This window comes from Vulpes vulpes, chromosome X, assembly GCF_048418805.1.
Source record: "Vulpes vulpes isolate BD-2025 chromosome X, VulVul3, whole genome shotgun sequence".
Classification (NCBI taxonomy): domain Eukaryota; kingdom Metazoa; phylum Chordata; class Mammalia; order Carnivora; family Canidae; genus Vulpes; species Vulpes vulpes.
The window spans coordinates 14,310,950-14,328,096 of record NC_132796.1 but is presented as its reverse complement, the minus strand read 5'-3'; the positions used below and the strand labels follow the sequence as shown (position 1 = coordinate 14,328,096).

The following is a 17,147-nucleotide window of genomic DNA, read 5'->3' as shown; positions in this document are numbered from 1 at the left end:
CCCAGGGTCCTGGGATGGAGTCCTGCATTGGGCTCCCTGTGGGGATCCTGCTTCTCCCTCTGCCTATGCACCTGCGTCTCTGTCTCTCATGAATGAATAAATAAAATCTTAATAAAAAAAAAAGAAGTGTAAGTGTATCAGGATTGGTGTAATGAGGGGACTGGCTGGTAAGAAATAAAGGAAACTCAAGAGTCTAGGAATATGACCTACAAAGAACAGCTACTACCTCTAGGAGTAGACATTATGCTCAAAGAGGCCTAACTATGACTCAGACTGAGATAAGTCACTTGGTGCAGGGCTGGTGGAATGTGTTGTAGAGCTGCCTTCTAGAACTTGTTGGAAAGATACCCTGTTGGGTGTGTGTTTAGGGTTAGAGGCTGAACTCTGCAGCAGTCTGCCTAGGGAGCAAACAAGGACTAGGAAGTAAAATTTGTCTTCTGCATTCTTTATTTCCACCTACCAAAATGCCCCTTTTGTTCTCACAAGTGAAGACAAGTCCCTTCCCCCTAGAGTGAGGAGATGCCCGGTGCCAGGAGTCATTGTATAAGTGACACAGTGAAATGGAGCTCAAATTCCAGGCGCTGTACTGGGTGCTTTCTATTTTATTACATTTAATTCTTAGAACATTGTGATGGAAGTGCTGTTGAGTCTAATAATGTGAGGTGCTGCTCTCCAGGAACTTTGAGGTGGTGAAAGGATTTCCATCAGGCACAGTGATTTAGTGCTAAAAGGATGTGATGCTAATCCACTGAGGAATCCTAGAGAAGGAGCTGCTCATTCTTACCCGGGGTTGTAGAAAATGTCTCGATGCAGATATTAGACTAGATTTCAGGATCAAGCTTTGAAGGGTGTGGAAAATTTCAGAAGCAATTGAATAGGCGGGAGCATAACATCGGGTATGTGAACATGCGTTGGGGGGGTGGTAGGTGTGTCCAAATTAAAACCGTGCTGCTAGGTTTGTGGGTTTTTAAAAAATTTTTATTTATTTATGATAGTCACACACAGAGAGAGAAAGAGAGGCAGAGACACAGGCAGAGGGAGAAGCAGGCTCCATGCACCGGGAGCCCGATGTGGGATTCGATCCCGGGGCTCCAGGATCGCGCCCTGGGCCAAAGGCAGGCGCCAAACTGCTGCGCCACCCAGGGATCCCTAGGTTTGTGGTTTTGAGCTTGTTTCGCTAAGCTCTGTTTCCCTGTCTTTAAAATGGGACAGTAATACCGAGTTCTAGTGCTCGAGGACCACGTATGTTAGACGTATTAAACGATTGGTTTGTGGGGAGCGCTCAGTACATTGCAGCTGGTATTATTTTAAGGAGGAACGGAGCACACGGCCGTCTGGAAAATGGAAGTAGAGAGTTGGACAGCTGGAGGGCGGGGTGGCACAGATTTAGTGGGCCTTATGAGGGGCACATTTAAAAAGCTGGATTATTTTCGGATTTGTTCCCAAAGCTGGCACTGGACATGATGAGTACACAACCCAGAAAATATTAGAACGTCTACATTCTTACGCTCTAAGCTCTTTGTATGATGTATTGCGTGAAGAGTATTTCGGGAAGAGCAGAATCAGTTTTATGAACGACAAATACCCACCATTTGCTTCAACGTGGATGGAACTGGAGGGTATTATGCTGAGTGAAATAAGTCAATCGGAGAAGGACAAACAGTATATGGTCTCATTCATTTGGGGAATATAAGTAATAGTGAAAGGAAATAGAAGGGAAAGGAGAAGAAATGTGTGGGAAATATCAGAAAGGGAGACAGAACATGAAGACTCCTCTAACTCTGAGAAACGAACTAGGGGTGGTGGAAGGGGAGGAGGGCGGGGGGTGGGGGTGAATGGGTGACGGGCAGTGAGGGGGGCACTTGACGGGATGAGCACTGGGTGTTATGGTATATGTTGGCAAATTCAACACTAATAATAAAAAAAAAAAAGAGTTCTACTCTTTTTCTATGATGTATCGGGCGAGGAGCATTTCAGAAAGAACAGAGAATCACATTGGTGGCTTCCGGTTCATGTTTTGGGGGGCAGGGCACACTTAAAAAAATGTTCACCTATAGGGGGAAAGTGAGAGGCGCCACGCACCACGCTTGGCTCCCCGCCCCCAGCCCCCCTCCTCACAGCCGTCGCGCTCCCTGGGCGGGCGCTACTGCGCAGTCGCAGAAGCTTCTGAGGCAGAGTTCTGTGCGCCTTCCGTTTGGCGCCTCTGTGTACTGCCGTTGCTTTGTGGATACCGCCGCCATCCAGCTGCCGCGCAGACACTGAGCGTAAAGCGCACAGAGCCGGACTCCCTGCCTCACGATGTCTGAGGAGGAGGGTAAGGGGCCTTCCCGAAGCTATTCCACTCGCTTCTGCCTCTTTCTTCACCCTGCGGGGGGTGGGGGGTTGCGGAAACCTGACAGTGTTCGCGCTCTGCCCACCTAAAGGGCCTCTCAGGGGATTGAGGCGCGGTCTTGCCACAGCACGGGCCTGTCCGGTGATTATCTCTGGGCGTCTATCCCGGTTTGCGCAGTGGGCGGTGTGTAGGAACCCGGGTATTTGAACGTCCGTAGGGTTCGCGGTGTTTCAGTGGTTCGACCTGATCCTGGGGTGTGTGGGGTCCCTGGGGTTCATTCACGGTGTCCTGGGGACTTAGGTTGACCCTACGGCTCACTACATTCCTGGGGTTTGTGGTATCCTAGGAGCTTGAGGTAATTCTGGGGCTTGCGGGGGTGTCTCAGGCGCATGGCGTTTTCGGGGCTCGTGGTGTCTGAGAGGCTCGAGGTGACACAGAAACCCCCATGATGAAAGGCGGGCAACTTGCTTTTCAGGACGAGGGTGGTCGTTCTTTCTAGGATTTCAGGGGGCCATAAAGTAGTCTCAGCGGTCGCCACTTGGGAGGCGGGGGTGCCGTATGCCGTAATCTGTTTCCCTGCACCTTCCGCAGGGCAGCATGGCGGGCACTCCGCCAGAACGGATCTGCACGGTGGCACTTTTTCCTTTAGCTTTCCCCCCCCAAAGACCTTGTGGGATGTGTATGTCCCACAAACAGCAGTGGAGCGTGGACTGTGTTAGGGCACGAAAGTAACTTGGCGTAGTGGCCGGGGGCACTCGCGGAAGGATAAGATTTGATTTGCCGAGGGTTAAATCTGCACTGTACAGCCGCAGATTCTGCAACTTTGCAGCGCAGTGGTTCGGCGGGCGTTTCCCAGCCCGCTCCTGAGGTGCTCGCCCCGTTAAGTTTTTCAGATTTGGCTACTTATTAAGTACTTGCTGCTGACTTTCTAGGACGAGGTGATCCTTTATCTTTTCTCTTGCTCCGCTGGAGGAGGGTAGGGGTCCAAAGGGGCGCCACGGTGGCTCGGCTGGTGAAGCATGTACCTTCGCTCTGGTCGTGATCCCAGGATCCAGGGATCCGACCCGCATCGGGCTTTCTGCTCGCTCGAGAGCCTGCTTCTCCCTCTCCCTTTGCCTGCTGCTTCCCCCGCGTGCTCGGTCAAATAAATACAATTTAAAAAAATATTTATATAGACATAAAAAGACTTTTGAGTTTTTTAGAGGCTCAACGAACTAGCAGTTGATTCATTATAAAATCTTCAGATCGAGATGTTGAGTTTTGAGGCTTTGATGGTAACAGTGTTTGCTCCAAGACCGTGCAATCAACCTTGCTGTTTTATTGCAAAGGGACAAGAAGAAAAGAATGATGTGCATGTGGGGAAGCCCCCGCCTAGAGAGCCAGTTCTTGGCTTCTAGACGGCAGAGGAGACTTAAGACTTAGGGAGACTTAAGACTTCAAAAGGAGTCAGAGGATACTAAGTGTGAGGACCCCTGGATAACAGGGGTGCCCTTCCGAGCCTGCTCCGGGGCCCATCCCATCTTCTGTACGCTTGAGCACCGTTGTTGGATAGAGCACGCTCTGAGTGTGTTGGGAATCGTCCCTTTCCTCCTCTACTCAGCTCTTCCCCACATTGGGGCCCCTTTACGGTTTTATGACACTAAGTGGTAAACTGACTTAATGTTACACGTAAGGATTTTACAAGCAACTCTTCTGCACAGGATTTTCTAAAGCAGGGCCCTGGCTCGATTTGCTTTCAGGGCTACCTGCGGCAAGTGCTCGGCTCTGGGATACGGTTTTGGTTGCATTATCTCTCACTTGGCCAACTTCGTAGTGTTCCAAGCTTGCTATGGATGCGGAAGGGCTGCTTTTGAGAGTTGTTAGGAGATTTAGGAAGTGGTTTTCGGTGTATCGACAGTTTTGCTAGAAAATCCGACCAGTCTGGCCGTTGTAATCTGCCGTGTTTTGGTGCGGATTTCTTGCAGCAGTCCTCATGTGAAAGGAAGGTTTCAGGCTGCATCATTGTGAACTATGCCTTATCTGATAAGTTCAGGGCAACTTGGTTCCTTGCACCTTAGAAGCATAATCTTCAAAAAGCTTCTAAATGTTATAATGTCTCCAAAAATGGCATATGAAGGTTACGTATATACCTAAAGGAATTAATTGGAATTTCACAAATTTGCTGAGAAACCTTGGTAGAGTAGCTTTATTAGGTCTTGTGTGAAAAATCTGTTGACATATAAAAGCTTGTCTTAAAAAATAAAACTTCAATTACCTTTATTATTTTCCTCTTTTCATTAAGTCTATATTTGTAGAGAATCTTAACAAATACAGAGAAGTCTAATGAAGGTCAGTTTGCCATCCAGAGAGAGTGACTTAGCGATAACCATTGGGGGAAAAAAAAAAGAGAGAGAGAGAGAGATAACCATTCGTATATTTCCTTTTGTTAAAACCAGGTTTACATCTCATTGTTCTGCTTTGACCCTTTTCCCCCCACTTTGACATTATTTCACTAGCATTTCTGACATCACTAAATGTTCTTTGAGAATGTGTTTCTTATTGGCAGTATACTATTTCATCATTTGGAAATGCCATAATTTATTTAACCAATTCCCTTTTGTTTGGATAATTAGGTAGTTTTAAATGTTTTATTTTTTTTCCACGAAGTCTGGTAAGTAGATTTTACAGTGACTCTCTAAACCCAGTGCCATTTCTTATGGATGAGAAAACAGGCAAAAGAGTAAGTGTTATCTGGCCGAGAGGTCATACTTCTGGATGTCTACAGAGCCTGTACTGGAACCTATTATCGTATGATTCTTAACTCAGTATCATTTTCACACCAACACATTCCCTCACACTGGATAATTACTTGATTCTAATGCTTTGGTCTATTTCAAATAAACGTATTGAATCCAAGTTATGATTCAGTGTACATGTGATCTGTGAGTTAATACTTCAAGATTAAACATGTTCTTTTTTTAGGCTGTTTATATAGCATACATTATGCGTAGTGTGCTATTTTTCATATTCATTAAAATGATTTATGGCATTGATATTTCACATCTAGTTTACTTGTGGCCACTAATTTCACATTTTGTGAGATTCAATTTGAATATGTTTCATCACAAGTTACTCTTGTACTTTATTTCTGCATTATTTATTATCATAAAGATTAATATTAAGTTTTAGAGAACAAGTTTGGGAATTCATGGTCAGCAGAGTGTGGCTGTGTAACATCAGCTGTATCATTTAAAGTTAAAAGCATATCATTGAATGCATATTAGCATAGGACAAGTGGTTACATTTCTTAAGTTAGAAGAAATTTGTTGCTCTATAAAATTGGAAGTACTAGAAATACTAATGTATGTGTGTATCTACATGCATATAAACATACATATATATCTTAAAGCTTCGTACTAAGCAATTTTTTCTTAGCTAACTTGCAGAGATTAGAGACATGAAAATATTTAGTGTATTTTCAGCTAAAACGTTTTTTAAACACTCCATAACTTTATAAGGTGGTTTCCTCCAGAAACTGATTATTTTGTGTGGTATCTTAACTTTCTCTTTGCTTATTCCTAGATTTCATTATTATAACTATTGAAGATAACAGTGATGACGATGATGATATTAATGTTGTGATAGTAGAAGATTCTGACACAGAACCTACTGAAACAGAACCTACTGAGAACACATCCACTGATGGCATGTTGACCATAGAACCAAATGTTCAAGCCAGCAATTATAACAATCAGCAGCTATCCCAAGTGACAAATGGTAATTTTGTTGTACTTCTTCCTGTGCAAAATTTTGCTCCCACGTCCTGATATTCAGTAAATTGCTTAAAATATTCCTATAACTTTTACATTAGTCAGTTATTATCAGGGCAAGCTTCATGGGAATGTCACAATGTTTACATGTACTTGCATTTTCTCTTCATTTAAGCTTTGTCATGTCTCCTTTTCCAGTTTTGCTCTATGGGGATGGGAAGGTAGCCTTAGAAAGCATCAGGGGAATATATTCTCTGTTTCTGAAAAATTATTAAACCTGGCAACTATAATTGGAACTATTTGGTGACAAAGAAAAAACAATTTATGAGAAAAACAACTTGGATCAAGAGTCCATGGAACAGATGACATGATGGTTTATGTAGACGATCTAAAGAATCAATAGAAACTCCCGGAACTAATAATAAATTATAGCAAGCTTGTAGGATGCAAGGTTAATATGCAAAAGTCAATCCCTTTCCTATTTACCAGCCATTAACAGTTGGAACTTGAAATAAAAAATGCAGCACCATTGACATTAGTACCCCAAAAAGAGTCCCTAGAAAGTGGAGTCTTGTAACCAGAAGTCCTGTAACTACTTGTCTTTCCAGTGGTTGCTTCTCAGTCACAGTGATGAAATGCAAAGCCATTCACCTCCTCACACATAGAGCCAAGAGACATTAACCCCTTGGAACATTTTTTTGGTAGCTATATGACAATTTGTTCTTTGCCTTTTGTTTAGAGAATTGGACTTCCTATTCTTTAAAAATGCTATTGCTTCAATTGGAGATCAGCTAACTGTTTCTGTTAAGGGTCAGACAGTAAATATTTTAGGTTTTTCAGTTATAAAGGCTCTGTTACAACTACTCAGCTCTGCTGTTGAAGTAAGAAAACAGCTGATATATAAACAGATGAGTGTGGCTGTGTTTCAGTAAAACTTTATGAACATTGAAATTTGAATTTCCTATCATTTTTCCATTTCATGAAATATTCTTCTGTTTTGTTTTAAAATTATTTTTTAAATTATTTTTTGATATTTTATATTTACTCTACATTTTTATGAATTACTCAACTTTTGTATGCTTCAAATACAATTATATTTTAATTTTTTTAAAGTAAGCTCTGTGCCCAATGTGGGGTTCAAACTCATAACTCAAGATCAAGAGCACTCTACTGACTGAGCCAGCCAAGTGCCCCTGTTTTTTTATCATTTAAAAATGTAGGGCAGCCTGGGTAGCTCAGCGGTTTAGCGCCACCTTCGGCCCAGGGCGTGATCCTGGGGACCCGGGATCGAGTCCCACATCGGGCTCCCCGCATGGAGCCTGCTTCTCCCTCTGCCTGTGTCTCTGCCTTTTTCTCTCACTGTGTCTCTCATGAATAAATAAATAAAATCTTTTAAAAAAATGTAACAAACAAACAAAAAAACCCAAAACCATTCTTAGCTTGTGGGCTATGTAAAAATTAGGCGGCAGGGTGGCTTTGGTCTGTAGGCTATAGTTTGCCAACCCCTGATCTAACTGATGCCAAAAAGTTTTGATACCACTTCTCCTCTGTTCTGATTTTAAAACTGCATGCAGAACCAGCAGAATACTTTCTTAGCATTACAGAACATCTGGCTGATTCCAACAGCTCTCTTTAGTGGGAGAGAACTAGGGGAGACTTTTCAAATGTAGATACCCTTTGACCTATCATTTCTACTAGGAATTTATCCCATAGAACTACTTGCAGACGTGCAAGACTGTTTAGCAGTGTTCTTTGCATGACCCAACTTGAGAAGTAACTTGAATATCCATGAATTAGGGACTAGTTCAATGAATCATGGCCTTCCTGCATGATAGGAAATTTTTTTTTAAGATTTTATTTATTTATGAGAGAACAGAGAGAGAGAGGCAGAGACACAGGCAGAGGGAGAAGCAGGCTCCATGCAGGGAGCCTGACGCGGGACTGGATCCCGGGTCCCCAGGATCACGCCCCGGGCCGAAGGCGGGCACCTCAACCCCTGAGCCACCCAGGTGTCCCCATGATAGGAAATTAAGAAGCTGTTAAAGTGGTTGCATTTTATCTAAAAGTATTAGTTTGGAAAGACCAATACATGTTTAGTAAAAAAAAAAAAAAAAAAAAAAAAAGAGGTTGCAGGACAGTACTTACATAGTCTGATCCCTTTTATCTTTCTAACTGATGCAAAAGTTTAGAATAAATGATTTCAGAAAAGGTGGCCAGGTAATTTTTTATTGTGGTAAAATATCCGTATATTTTTTCCCTTTGTTCTATTAATGTGATGTGTTATGTTGTTATGTTGATTGGTTTTCTTTTGTGGAACTGCCCTTGCATTCCTGGGATAAATCCCCCTTGGTCATGGTGAATAATCCTTTTAATTTGCTGTTGGATTAGATTTGGTAATATTTTGTTGAGAGCTTTTGCATCTATATTCATAAGGGATATTGGTCTGTAATTTTCTTTTCTTGTAATGTCTTTATCTGGCTTTGGCTCTGGTATCAGGGTAACTCTGGCCTCATAGAATGAATTAGGAAGTGTTTCCTCTTCTTTAGCTTTTTGCAGGAAGCTGAGAAATGTTGGTGTTAATTCTTCTTTAAATATTTGGTAGATCCACCAGTAAAGCTCTCTGGGCCAGGCCTTTTCTTTGTTGGGAGGTTTATGATGACTAATTTAATCTCTTTACCTGTGATAGGTCTGTTGAGATTTTCTATTTTTTCTTGAGCCATTTTAGATAAAAAATTTTTAAGTTACAAAAACAAATTGTTTTCTCATATACAACATCAAGCAATTAGAATATATAGATAGATAGGGTGGGCCACCTGGCTGGCTCAGTGGGTAGAGCATGCAACTCTTGGTCTCAGGGTTGTGAGTTCAAGCCTCATGTTGGGCATAGAGCCTACTTAAAAAAAAAAAAAAAATATATATATATATATATATATATATATATATATATATATATATGTTTGGAAGAAAACCCAGTTGATAATGGCTACAACTGAGTATTAAAAATTCTAAGGAATAAATGAGTAGGAATAGTGGAACCTGTATGAAAGGGAAGCAAATACTTTAATGAAGATCATAAAATAAGGCTTGAGTAAGTGGAGAGACACAAATTGTCCTAGAGGAGAAAAAACACTCTTATATAACTTTAAAAAAAAAAGGAAATCTTGAGAAAATCTGGTTAAGGAAGAGGTGGTAATTTACCATATCAAACACTACAATATTTTAAAAGTACAATTATTAAAATATGATGGTACTAGTTTTGAAATAAGGAGCCAGATTTAAAGGAGCCAGATTTACAGCAGGAAGCTCATAAAAAGAACAAAGAATTTGGAGTTAATATACTTTAGTATTTTAATAAGAGAAGCATAGATAGTAAATCATGCTGGTACAGATGCTTAACTGTTGGGGGGAAAAGCCCATGGGATTGCAGCTCACATCACACACTTAAATAATTTCAAGATGGATTAAAGAGTTGAATATCTAATGGATGGAAGTATGGAAAACTAGGCAAAAATCTAGTTGAATGTTTTTCTATTCCTAGTGAGATTGAGCGTAACAGCAGTTCAAGGTATCATAAAAATATTAATGAATTTGCTAAAATAAGAACAGAATTCCCCCCAGTCTCAAACATATCAGACTTCAAAATCACATCACCACTTTAGAAAAATCTTGCTGAAAATAGGCATTTTTGAGGGTTGTTCTTTTTTTTAGAATGGCATCGTCTTATTTTAATTTGCATTTCTTTGATTGTGATTTGACTATTTCCCATAAACTTGTGGGACATTCAGACTTCCTCACTGGTAACTGCATTCAATAGACTCTGAGGAACTACCATAGGAACCTAGCTACCCTTATGCCATTCCTTTTTCTTTTTTTTTTAAGATTTTATTTATTTATTCATGAGAGACAAAGAGAAAGAGAGGGAGAGGCAGATGAAGTAGGCTCCATCCCGGGTCTCCAGGATCACGCCCTGCGCTGAAGGCGGCGCTAAACCGCTGAGCCCCCCCCCCCCCCCCCCCCCCCCCGGCTGCCCCGAGGGTTGTTACTCTTAAGACAGCGGGACCTCCTACAAATCGGACAGAATATACTGAAACTCCAAGAGGGCAATGAGCAGAGGACGTGAAAAATAACAGATTACAGAACAAGAAATCTTAATAGATAGAAAACATTCAGAAAATATTCAACTGCAGTAGTAACCAGAGAAATGCAAATTAAGATGATACAGGCTTTAAACTCTCACCTACCAAATTAGCGATTTTTACATGGTAATTCACTTTACTGATAATGAGAAAAACTATTGCACTGCAGTTATCTATACATCTAAGTTACTCTGAATTGACTACCCATTGAAACCACCTGCAAAACTTGAAATAAATATTGAGGATAAGGCCCCATCCTCAGAGAATCTGATTTTTTTAAAAAAATATTTTACTTGTTTATTCATGAGACACACACACACAGAGGCAGAGACACAGGCAGAGGGAGAAGCAGGCCCCACGCAGGGAGCTCGACGTGGGACTCGATCCCAGGACCCCGGGATCACACCCCGGGCCAAAGAAGGCAGGCGCTAAACCACTGAGCCACCCAGGCGTCCCTAGATTCTGATTTTTTTTTTAAGCTTAATTTTTAGGTAGATCTTTTTATAGACCTCTACCACATACAAAAATATGCACGGATCACAAACATTCAGCTAAAGAATTTCCAGGTTAACACACGAGGTTAACAAACCAGCACCCACACCCAGAAACAGAAGGCCCTGAGCTCCCCGGGATCAGCCCCCACCTCCCCTCCGGCCACTGCCCCTCTTGCAAAGTAGCACAGTCCTGGCATCTCCCACCACGGATTACTTGGGCCTCTTTTCGAGCTTAAGAACAATCGAATCATATACAATTGCTTTAGGTTCCTGGAGCCAGTTCCAGACTGCGTGGGTAGTGGCGTGAGGGCTTCTCGGTAACAGCAAGCAACGCGTGGACACGAACAGAGACCCCGACTCCGTTCTGACCCTGTCTAGCCAGAGACGGCGTCAGGTTCCGCGGATAGGGGCTCAGTCCCCGGGCCTGCCCCCCCCCCCCCCAGGTGCAGCCGGCCTGGCCTGCGCCTCTGCGTGGCTAGAGCAGGTTCCGGGAGCCCCTCCTCAGGGTCGATTAATTTGCCAGAGCAGCTCACAGAACCCAGAGAAACGTCTGACTTACTAGATTGGCCGCTTTCTCAGAGAAGGATATAGCCGTGGAACAGCCGGATGGAAGCGGTGCGTGGGCCGAGGCGTGGGGAGAGGGGGGGCTTCCCGGAGCCTCCCGGAGCAACCCTCTCCCCACGTGGCCACGTGCCGCCACCCGGCCCGCGCTCTGGGGTTTAGCCGGGCCTCCCGGCCTAGGCCTGATTGATTAGCCGCTGGCCATTGGCGGCTCCTCGACCTCCAGCGCCTCTCCCCTCCCCCAAGGTCGGTGGGAGGGACTGAAAGGTCCCACCCTCTCACCACGGCCGGCTTCCCTGGTGACCAGCCCCCATCCTTAGGTGACCTGGAGGCTTTCCGAAGGTCACTTCATTAATATAACAAAAGACACCTTTATCAGTCTTCCTCACTTAAGAAATTCCAAGGGCTTTAGGGGCTCCGCCAGAAGCAGATGAAGAGCAAATACATATTTCTTTTTTTTAAAGATTTATTTATTTATTTATTCATGAGAGACACAGAGAGAGAGAGAGAGAGAGAGACAGAGACACAGGCAGAGGGAGAAGCAGGCTCCATGCAGGGAGCCCGACGCGGGACTTGATTCCGGGACTCCAGGTTCACACCCTGCACTGAAGGCAGGCGCTAAACTGCTGAGCCACCGGGACTGCCCTTATTTAGGCTTAATATAAAATGTAATTATGGAAATAATTGTAATCTTAGAGTTCAAGTGACTTTAGAGATAATCTCGACCAGTTTTTACCAGGTCCACACTGGTGGGGGCCCAGGCCAGAATAGGACTCCTGACACACACTGGGAGGCCTGCTGCCTCCCCAAGTAAAAGGGCTTTTGGGGCTGCTTTTAAAAAGCAATTAGGAATTGTGTTCTCTTGTTCGTTTGTTTCCAGCACTTACTCTGTAGCCTTTCACTTCACAACTCGGAATTTGCGTTTGATCTTGATTCTTATTCCTAGGTGTGGCAACATAGCCCTTCAGGTTTGTTTTGTTTTTTTTTTTAAGATTTTATTTATTTATTCACGAGACACAGAGAGAGAGGCAGAGACGCAGGCAGAGGGAGAAGCAGGCTCCACGCAGGGAGCCCGACGCGGGATGCGGGATACGGGACTTGATCCAGGCATTCGGGGATCACGCCCTGAGCCAAGGCAGATGCCCAACCGCTGAGCCACCCAGGCATCCCATCCCTTCAGTTTTTAAGGGTTTATTCTAAATCACTAATGAGACAGCCCGGGGGGCTCAGTGGTTTGGCGCCACCTTCAGCCCAGGGCCTGATCCTGGAGACCTGGGATCGAGTCCCACATCGGGCTCCCAGCATGGAGCCTGCTTCTCCCTCTGCCTGTGTCTCTGCCTCTCTCTCTCTCTGTGTGTGTGTGTCTCTCATGAATAAATAAATATAATCTTTTAAAAAAATAAATCACTAATGGGAGAATTCTTGTTTTGTCACTTTCTAAAATTCAGCTAGGACTCCAATTCAGTTTGAGTTGGCTTTCTGAAAACCTATCTCTGTAAAGTTGATTATGCTAGTAAGTCTCTGAAGTAACTTTTTTATATATTGCTTTTCAGGAGAACGTGGTTTACCAGCCCTAGGTGACGTAGCTGTTTCACAAGTGAACCATCTAGGAAACATGAAAAGACACAGCTCGAACTCTGTGGATGTAGGGCTTCTCCCTTTGCACAAAAGAGGACGATCATCTTTAAGGGGGGATAATATGGTTTGTATATTAAAGTGAAAATCTTTCTTTGTTTTTTTCATTCTACTTTATTTCTTTTTTTAAAAATTGAGTTTAATTTCATAGAGTGAACAGTTCAGTGGTTTTGACAAATATGTATACCTCCCCCCACATCAAGATAAAAAACATTTGCATCATCCTAGATAGTTCCCTTATGCCTCTTCCCAGTAAGTCGTCCCTACCCACCCCCACTCGCCCCATGCCATTAATGGAGAAACAGCATTCTGATATTTTTCCCATCATAGATTAGTTTTGCCTGTTCTAGAACTTTATATAATTAGAATCATACGGTATGTACTCTTGTGTCACATCTCTTTTTTGGAGATTGATCTGGTTGTAGCAACATTTTATTCCCATTCATTGCTGAGTAATATTCTGTTGTATGAATGTCCATAATTTGTTTATCCATTCTCCTTTTGATGGGTTGTTTCCAGTTTGGGGTATTATGAGTAAAGTGGCTCTGAACATTTTTATTATGGAGGTGTTTTGTGAATGTATGTTTCCATTTAATTTGAGTAAAGACTCAGGAGTTTAAATACTGGATCACGATAGATGAAGATGAAGGTGATAGATGAGGTTTAGAAGAAATTGCTAGTTTCCCGACAAAATGGTACTGTTTTTCTTTTCTGTCATATATTCAGCTGTGCTTCTCGATCTCTGAAATAGAATGAAATAGATTATTAGACTACATATAATCTAGCTTAACAAAAAATGCATTTGTTTACCTATATAAGGATGTGGACACTAGTAAGTACCTAAGTAGTACAGGCAATTCTCTTAACTTCTATCAGCCCCATATGTTCATCTTTGGGAATAATGTTAACTGCCTACCAAGAGTCATGTTTTCTGACATAATTATGTGAAAGCACTTTGAAAAGTATAAAGCACTACACAATTGTTTTTATAATTAGTGGTCTGTATTATAATTTCATACAATTGTTGCTGTCTAATAAGTTGGTAATGCAGGGCTGATTCATAAAATTTTAAAACAAAGAAACTGATAAATGTTTGGTATGTTTAGGTTAAAATTCTTACTATAGCCCATAATTCATCCTTAGAATAGAGTGATTTCTAACTAAATATAATAGGTTTTTTTTTCTGTCTACTTATTTGTACCCTGTTTTATTCCAAAAAGCAATTTAAGGTGTCTTAGAGACTAATTTATTGAGAAAAATAGGTGTTTTAGTGTTTCTTATTTTGTCCACAGAGTGTCACTGTTGGATTATTTGAAAATCAAAAGCCATAAAACATTTGATTCTTTGTTCCTGGTTAGAAATATTTGCTATTAAAGCAATTCGATGCCAGATTACTAGAAGACTCTCTTCCAACCCTGAAGTGCATCAGGGGTTAAGTTGGTGTCCTAAGTGTAATTGGGTGAATGAGAAAACAGTTCAGCAAGTATAGTTGACTCTTGAACAATGTGGGTGTTAGGGGTGCTGACCCCCACGCAGTCAAAAACCCACGTATAACTTTTGACTCCCCTAAAACTTAATCAGATAGCCTCCTGTTAGCCAGAAGCCTTACCGATAGTCAATTTTGTGTTATATGTATCATATACTGTATTCTTACAATAAAGTAAGCTAGGAAAAAGAATGCTAGTGAGAAAAACATAATGAAGAGAAAATACGTGTATAGTATTGTACTGTATTTCTCAGAAAAAATCCACATATAAGTGGACTCTCATAATTTACACCCGTGTTGTTCAAGGGTCAGCTGTGTATCTTTTTTGTGTTGTTGTAGTATTTACAGTGGGCAAAGGTCGGCCTTTGGTGCTTGTTGAAAGCAGAATTGAAGTCCTGACTGTTTCTCTCCATTCTTTCTTTCATACTTCCTTTTGGTATATTAATAAATGCTTCCTGGACAAGAACATGTATACCCGATTGGGAAGAGGTTGGAAGTGTCATTAATGGATGCATATCAGATACGCATTCTGGATATTTACATAATATTAACTGCTAATTGCCAAATCTGTTCACATTATCATAAAGAAAATGATTTAAATTCTTTTTCAGCCTTCACGTACTGTGGAGTTACTCTGAACTTGAGAACTGAAGGAAATATTTCTCTCTCATGAATTATTATGCTTCTGTAGCAATGAAGAAGGCAGTGAAGCCTTAACCATTTTATTTCCTTCTTTTCCTTATCTAGGAAAGTAGGCAGTTTTGTGCCCTGTTTGAATAGCTTTTGTCATTTCTGGAATAATTTTAGATTTACAGAATAGGTGTGAATATATTGCAGAGAGTTCTCTTGTATACACTTCATACAGCTTCCTTGTACTGTATAACTTAAAATTATGGTAATTATGTAAGCATAGTACTGTTTTCACAACCAGGATGTTAACATTGTCACAGTACTATTAGCTAAATTGCAGCCCCTGTTTGAATTTCAACATTCTTCTCCCCTTGTGCTTTTCCTGTTCCAGGATCCAATCCAGGATCCCACAGTGAATTTAGTTGTGTCTCCTCAGTTTCTTCCAATCTGTGACAGTTCCTCATTCTTTCCTTGTCTTTTATGACCTTGACATTTTTGATGAGTGTACCAATCAGTTATTTTGTAAAATGTCTCTCAGTTTTGGTATGTCTGATATTTTCTCTTGAATAGATTGAGATTATGCATTTTTGGCAAGAACACCACACAAATGTTGTCTCCTTACTAAGTCGTTATCGGGGCACCTAGTGTCCATATATCTTTTTACTGGTGATGTTAAAATCAATCTCTTGGGCAGCCCGGGTGGCTCAGCGGTTTAGCACCACCTTCAGCCCAGGGTGTGATCCTGGAGACCCGGGATTGAGTCCCACGTCGGGTTCCTTGCGTGGGGCCTGCTTCTCCCTCTGCCTGTGTCTCTGCCTCTCTCTCTCTCTCTCTCTCTCAATCTGTGTCTCTATAAATAAATAAAATCTTTTAGAAAAAATAAAATTGATCTCTTGGTTAACATGGTATCTTCTGGATTTTTCCACTGTGAAGTTACTATTTTTCCCTTTGTGCCTAATAAATATCTTAGGTGGGAGGTATTTTGGGACTCTGCTGATCTCCCATTTCTCCTCAGTTTTCTTCCTACTGAGTTGAGATAGCGCATGGATTTTACCTGCAACATTCACTACTGTGGTGTTTGCCAAATGGCGACTCTATTTCCCTCATTGCTATGTATATATTAAAAGGAATTTGTAAGGAAGGGCTGTCCTTTCTACCCCATTTATTCAGTTACATATTTTATATCTATGTGGGCTCCTGGGCATTCATTGTATTGTATGAGTTTTTTATAATCCAATATTATTGATCAAATTTTTCAGCTTTGGTTATTGGGAGCTCCTTCCAGTTGGGTCCTGTGGCCTTTTCATATGCCCCCACTTTTTTTTTTTAGCTCTTCCAAATTTTCTGACATCACAAGATGTTCTAGGCTCATTCATACTTTTCCTGACCTAGCCCTGCAATTACTTCTCTCCAAGGAGCCCTGGTGCCTTTAGATATGGTGCCTGGACACTGGATATGTTCATTGCTAGTCTTGTGTCATTGATCTTAGGCTCTCCCAGTGGACAGAGCTAGGAAATATGTGGATACTATTCCATGCATAAATATAAATCTTTTTTTCTATATCTGTCTTTATATATATTATAAACTATGTGTTCATACTCATATTTAATAACTTTTCTTGAACCTAGGTTCTTATATGATAACTTCTTTCCTCTCCCCGTATTTAGTCACCTCTTAATCGTTTCATTCTCTTGTGAATATGGGTTTTGGTTTTACTTTTATCTCTGCTTTATATTATAAGACTTTTGGAATGCTTTTGGAATGTAGATGAAAAAGAAAATAATTAAAACAAATAAATATATAAAGTATGGCTTTTTCTAATGCTTAGTTTGGGTCCTAGTGATATTAAGCATTGACTGCTTATTATTTTTATAATATTAATAGGAGAGCCGTGCATCTGGAGGTTTCTCTGACGCGAATCCTCAAAACCAACCTATGAAACTCCAACACCACTATGAGGTATCAAATTTCTGTCTTTTTAAATATTGTTTTCCAGAATTTTGAGTAAAAGTTTTTTTCTTTACCTCATTCATTGTCATTGTGCTATTAATAGAAATTTTATCATGTTAAATTCTGTATGATTATCACTCCATTGTGATACATTTCAAAATTTTCTAGTTAGAA

At 41.4% G+C, this 17,147-nt stretch overlaps 1 protein-coding gene across 8 annotated transcripts in view; it reads left to right on the top strand.

Moving 5' to 3' along the window:
• The first annotated feature begins 2,027 nt into the window (after positions 1 to 2,027).
• BEND2 (BEN domain containing 2) overlaps positions 2,028 to 17,147 on the top strand; it is a 61,638-nt gene continuing 46,518 nt past the window's right edge. For 3 of the 8 annotated variants that reach the window (XM_072744654.1, XM_072744653.1, XM_072744652.1), the window contains exons 1-4: positions 2,117 to 2,314; positions 5,894 to 6,088; positions 12,826 to 12,974; positions 16,908 to 16,982. In XM_072744654.1, coding sequence (XP_072600755.1) covers positions 2,299 to 2,314; positions 5,894 to 6,088; positions 12,826 to 12,974; positions 16,908 to 16,982 — 435 coding nt within the window. In that variant the 5' untranslated portion in view covers positions 2,117 to 2,298. Of the gene's footprint in view, positions 2,315 to 5,893; positions 6,089 to 12,825; positions 12,975 to 16,907; positions 16,983 to 17,147 lie in introns of all 8 variants that reach the window. The other 5 variants (XM_072744650.1, XM_072744648.1, XM_072744651.1 and 2 more) reach the window with 5 other exon arrangements.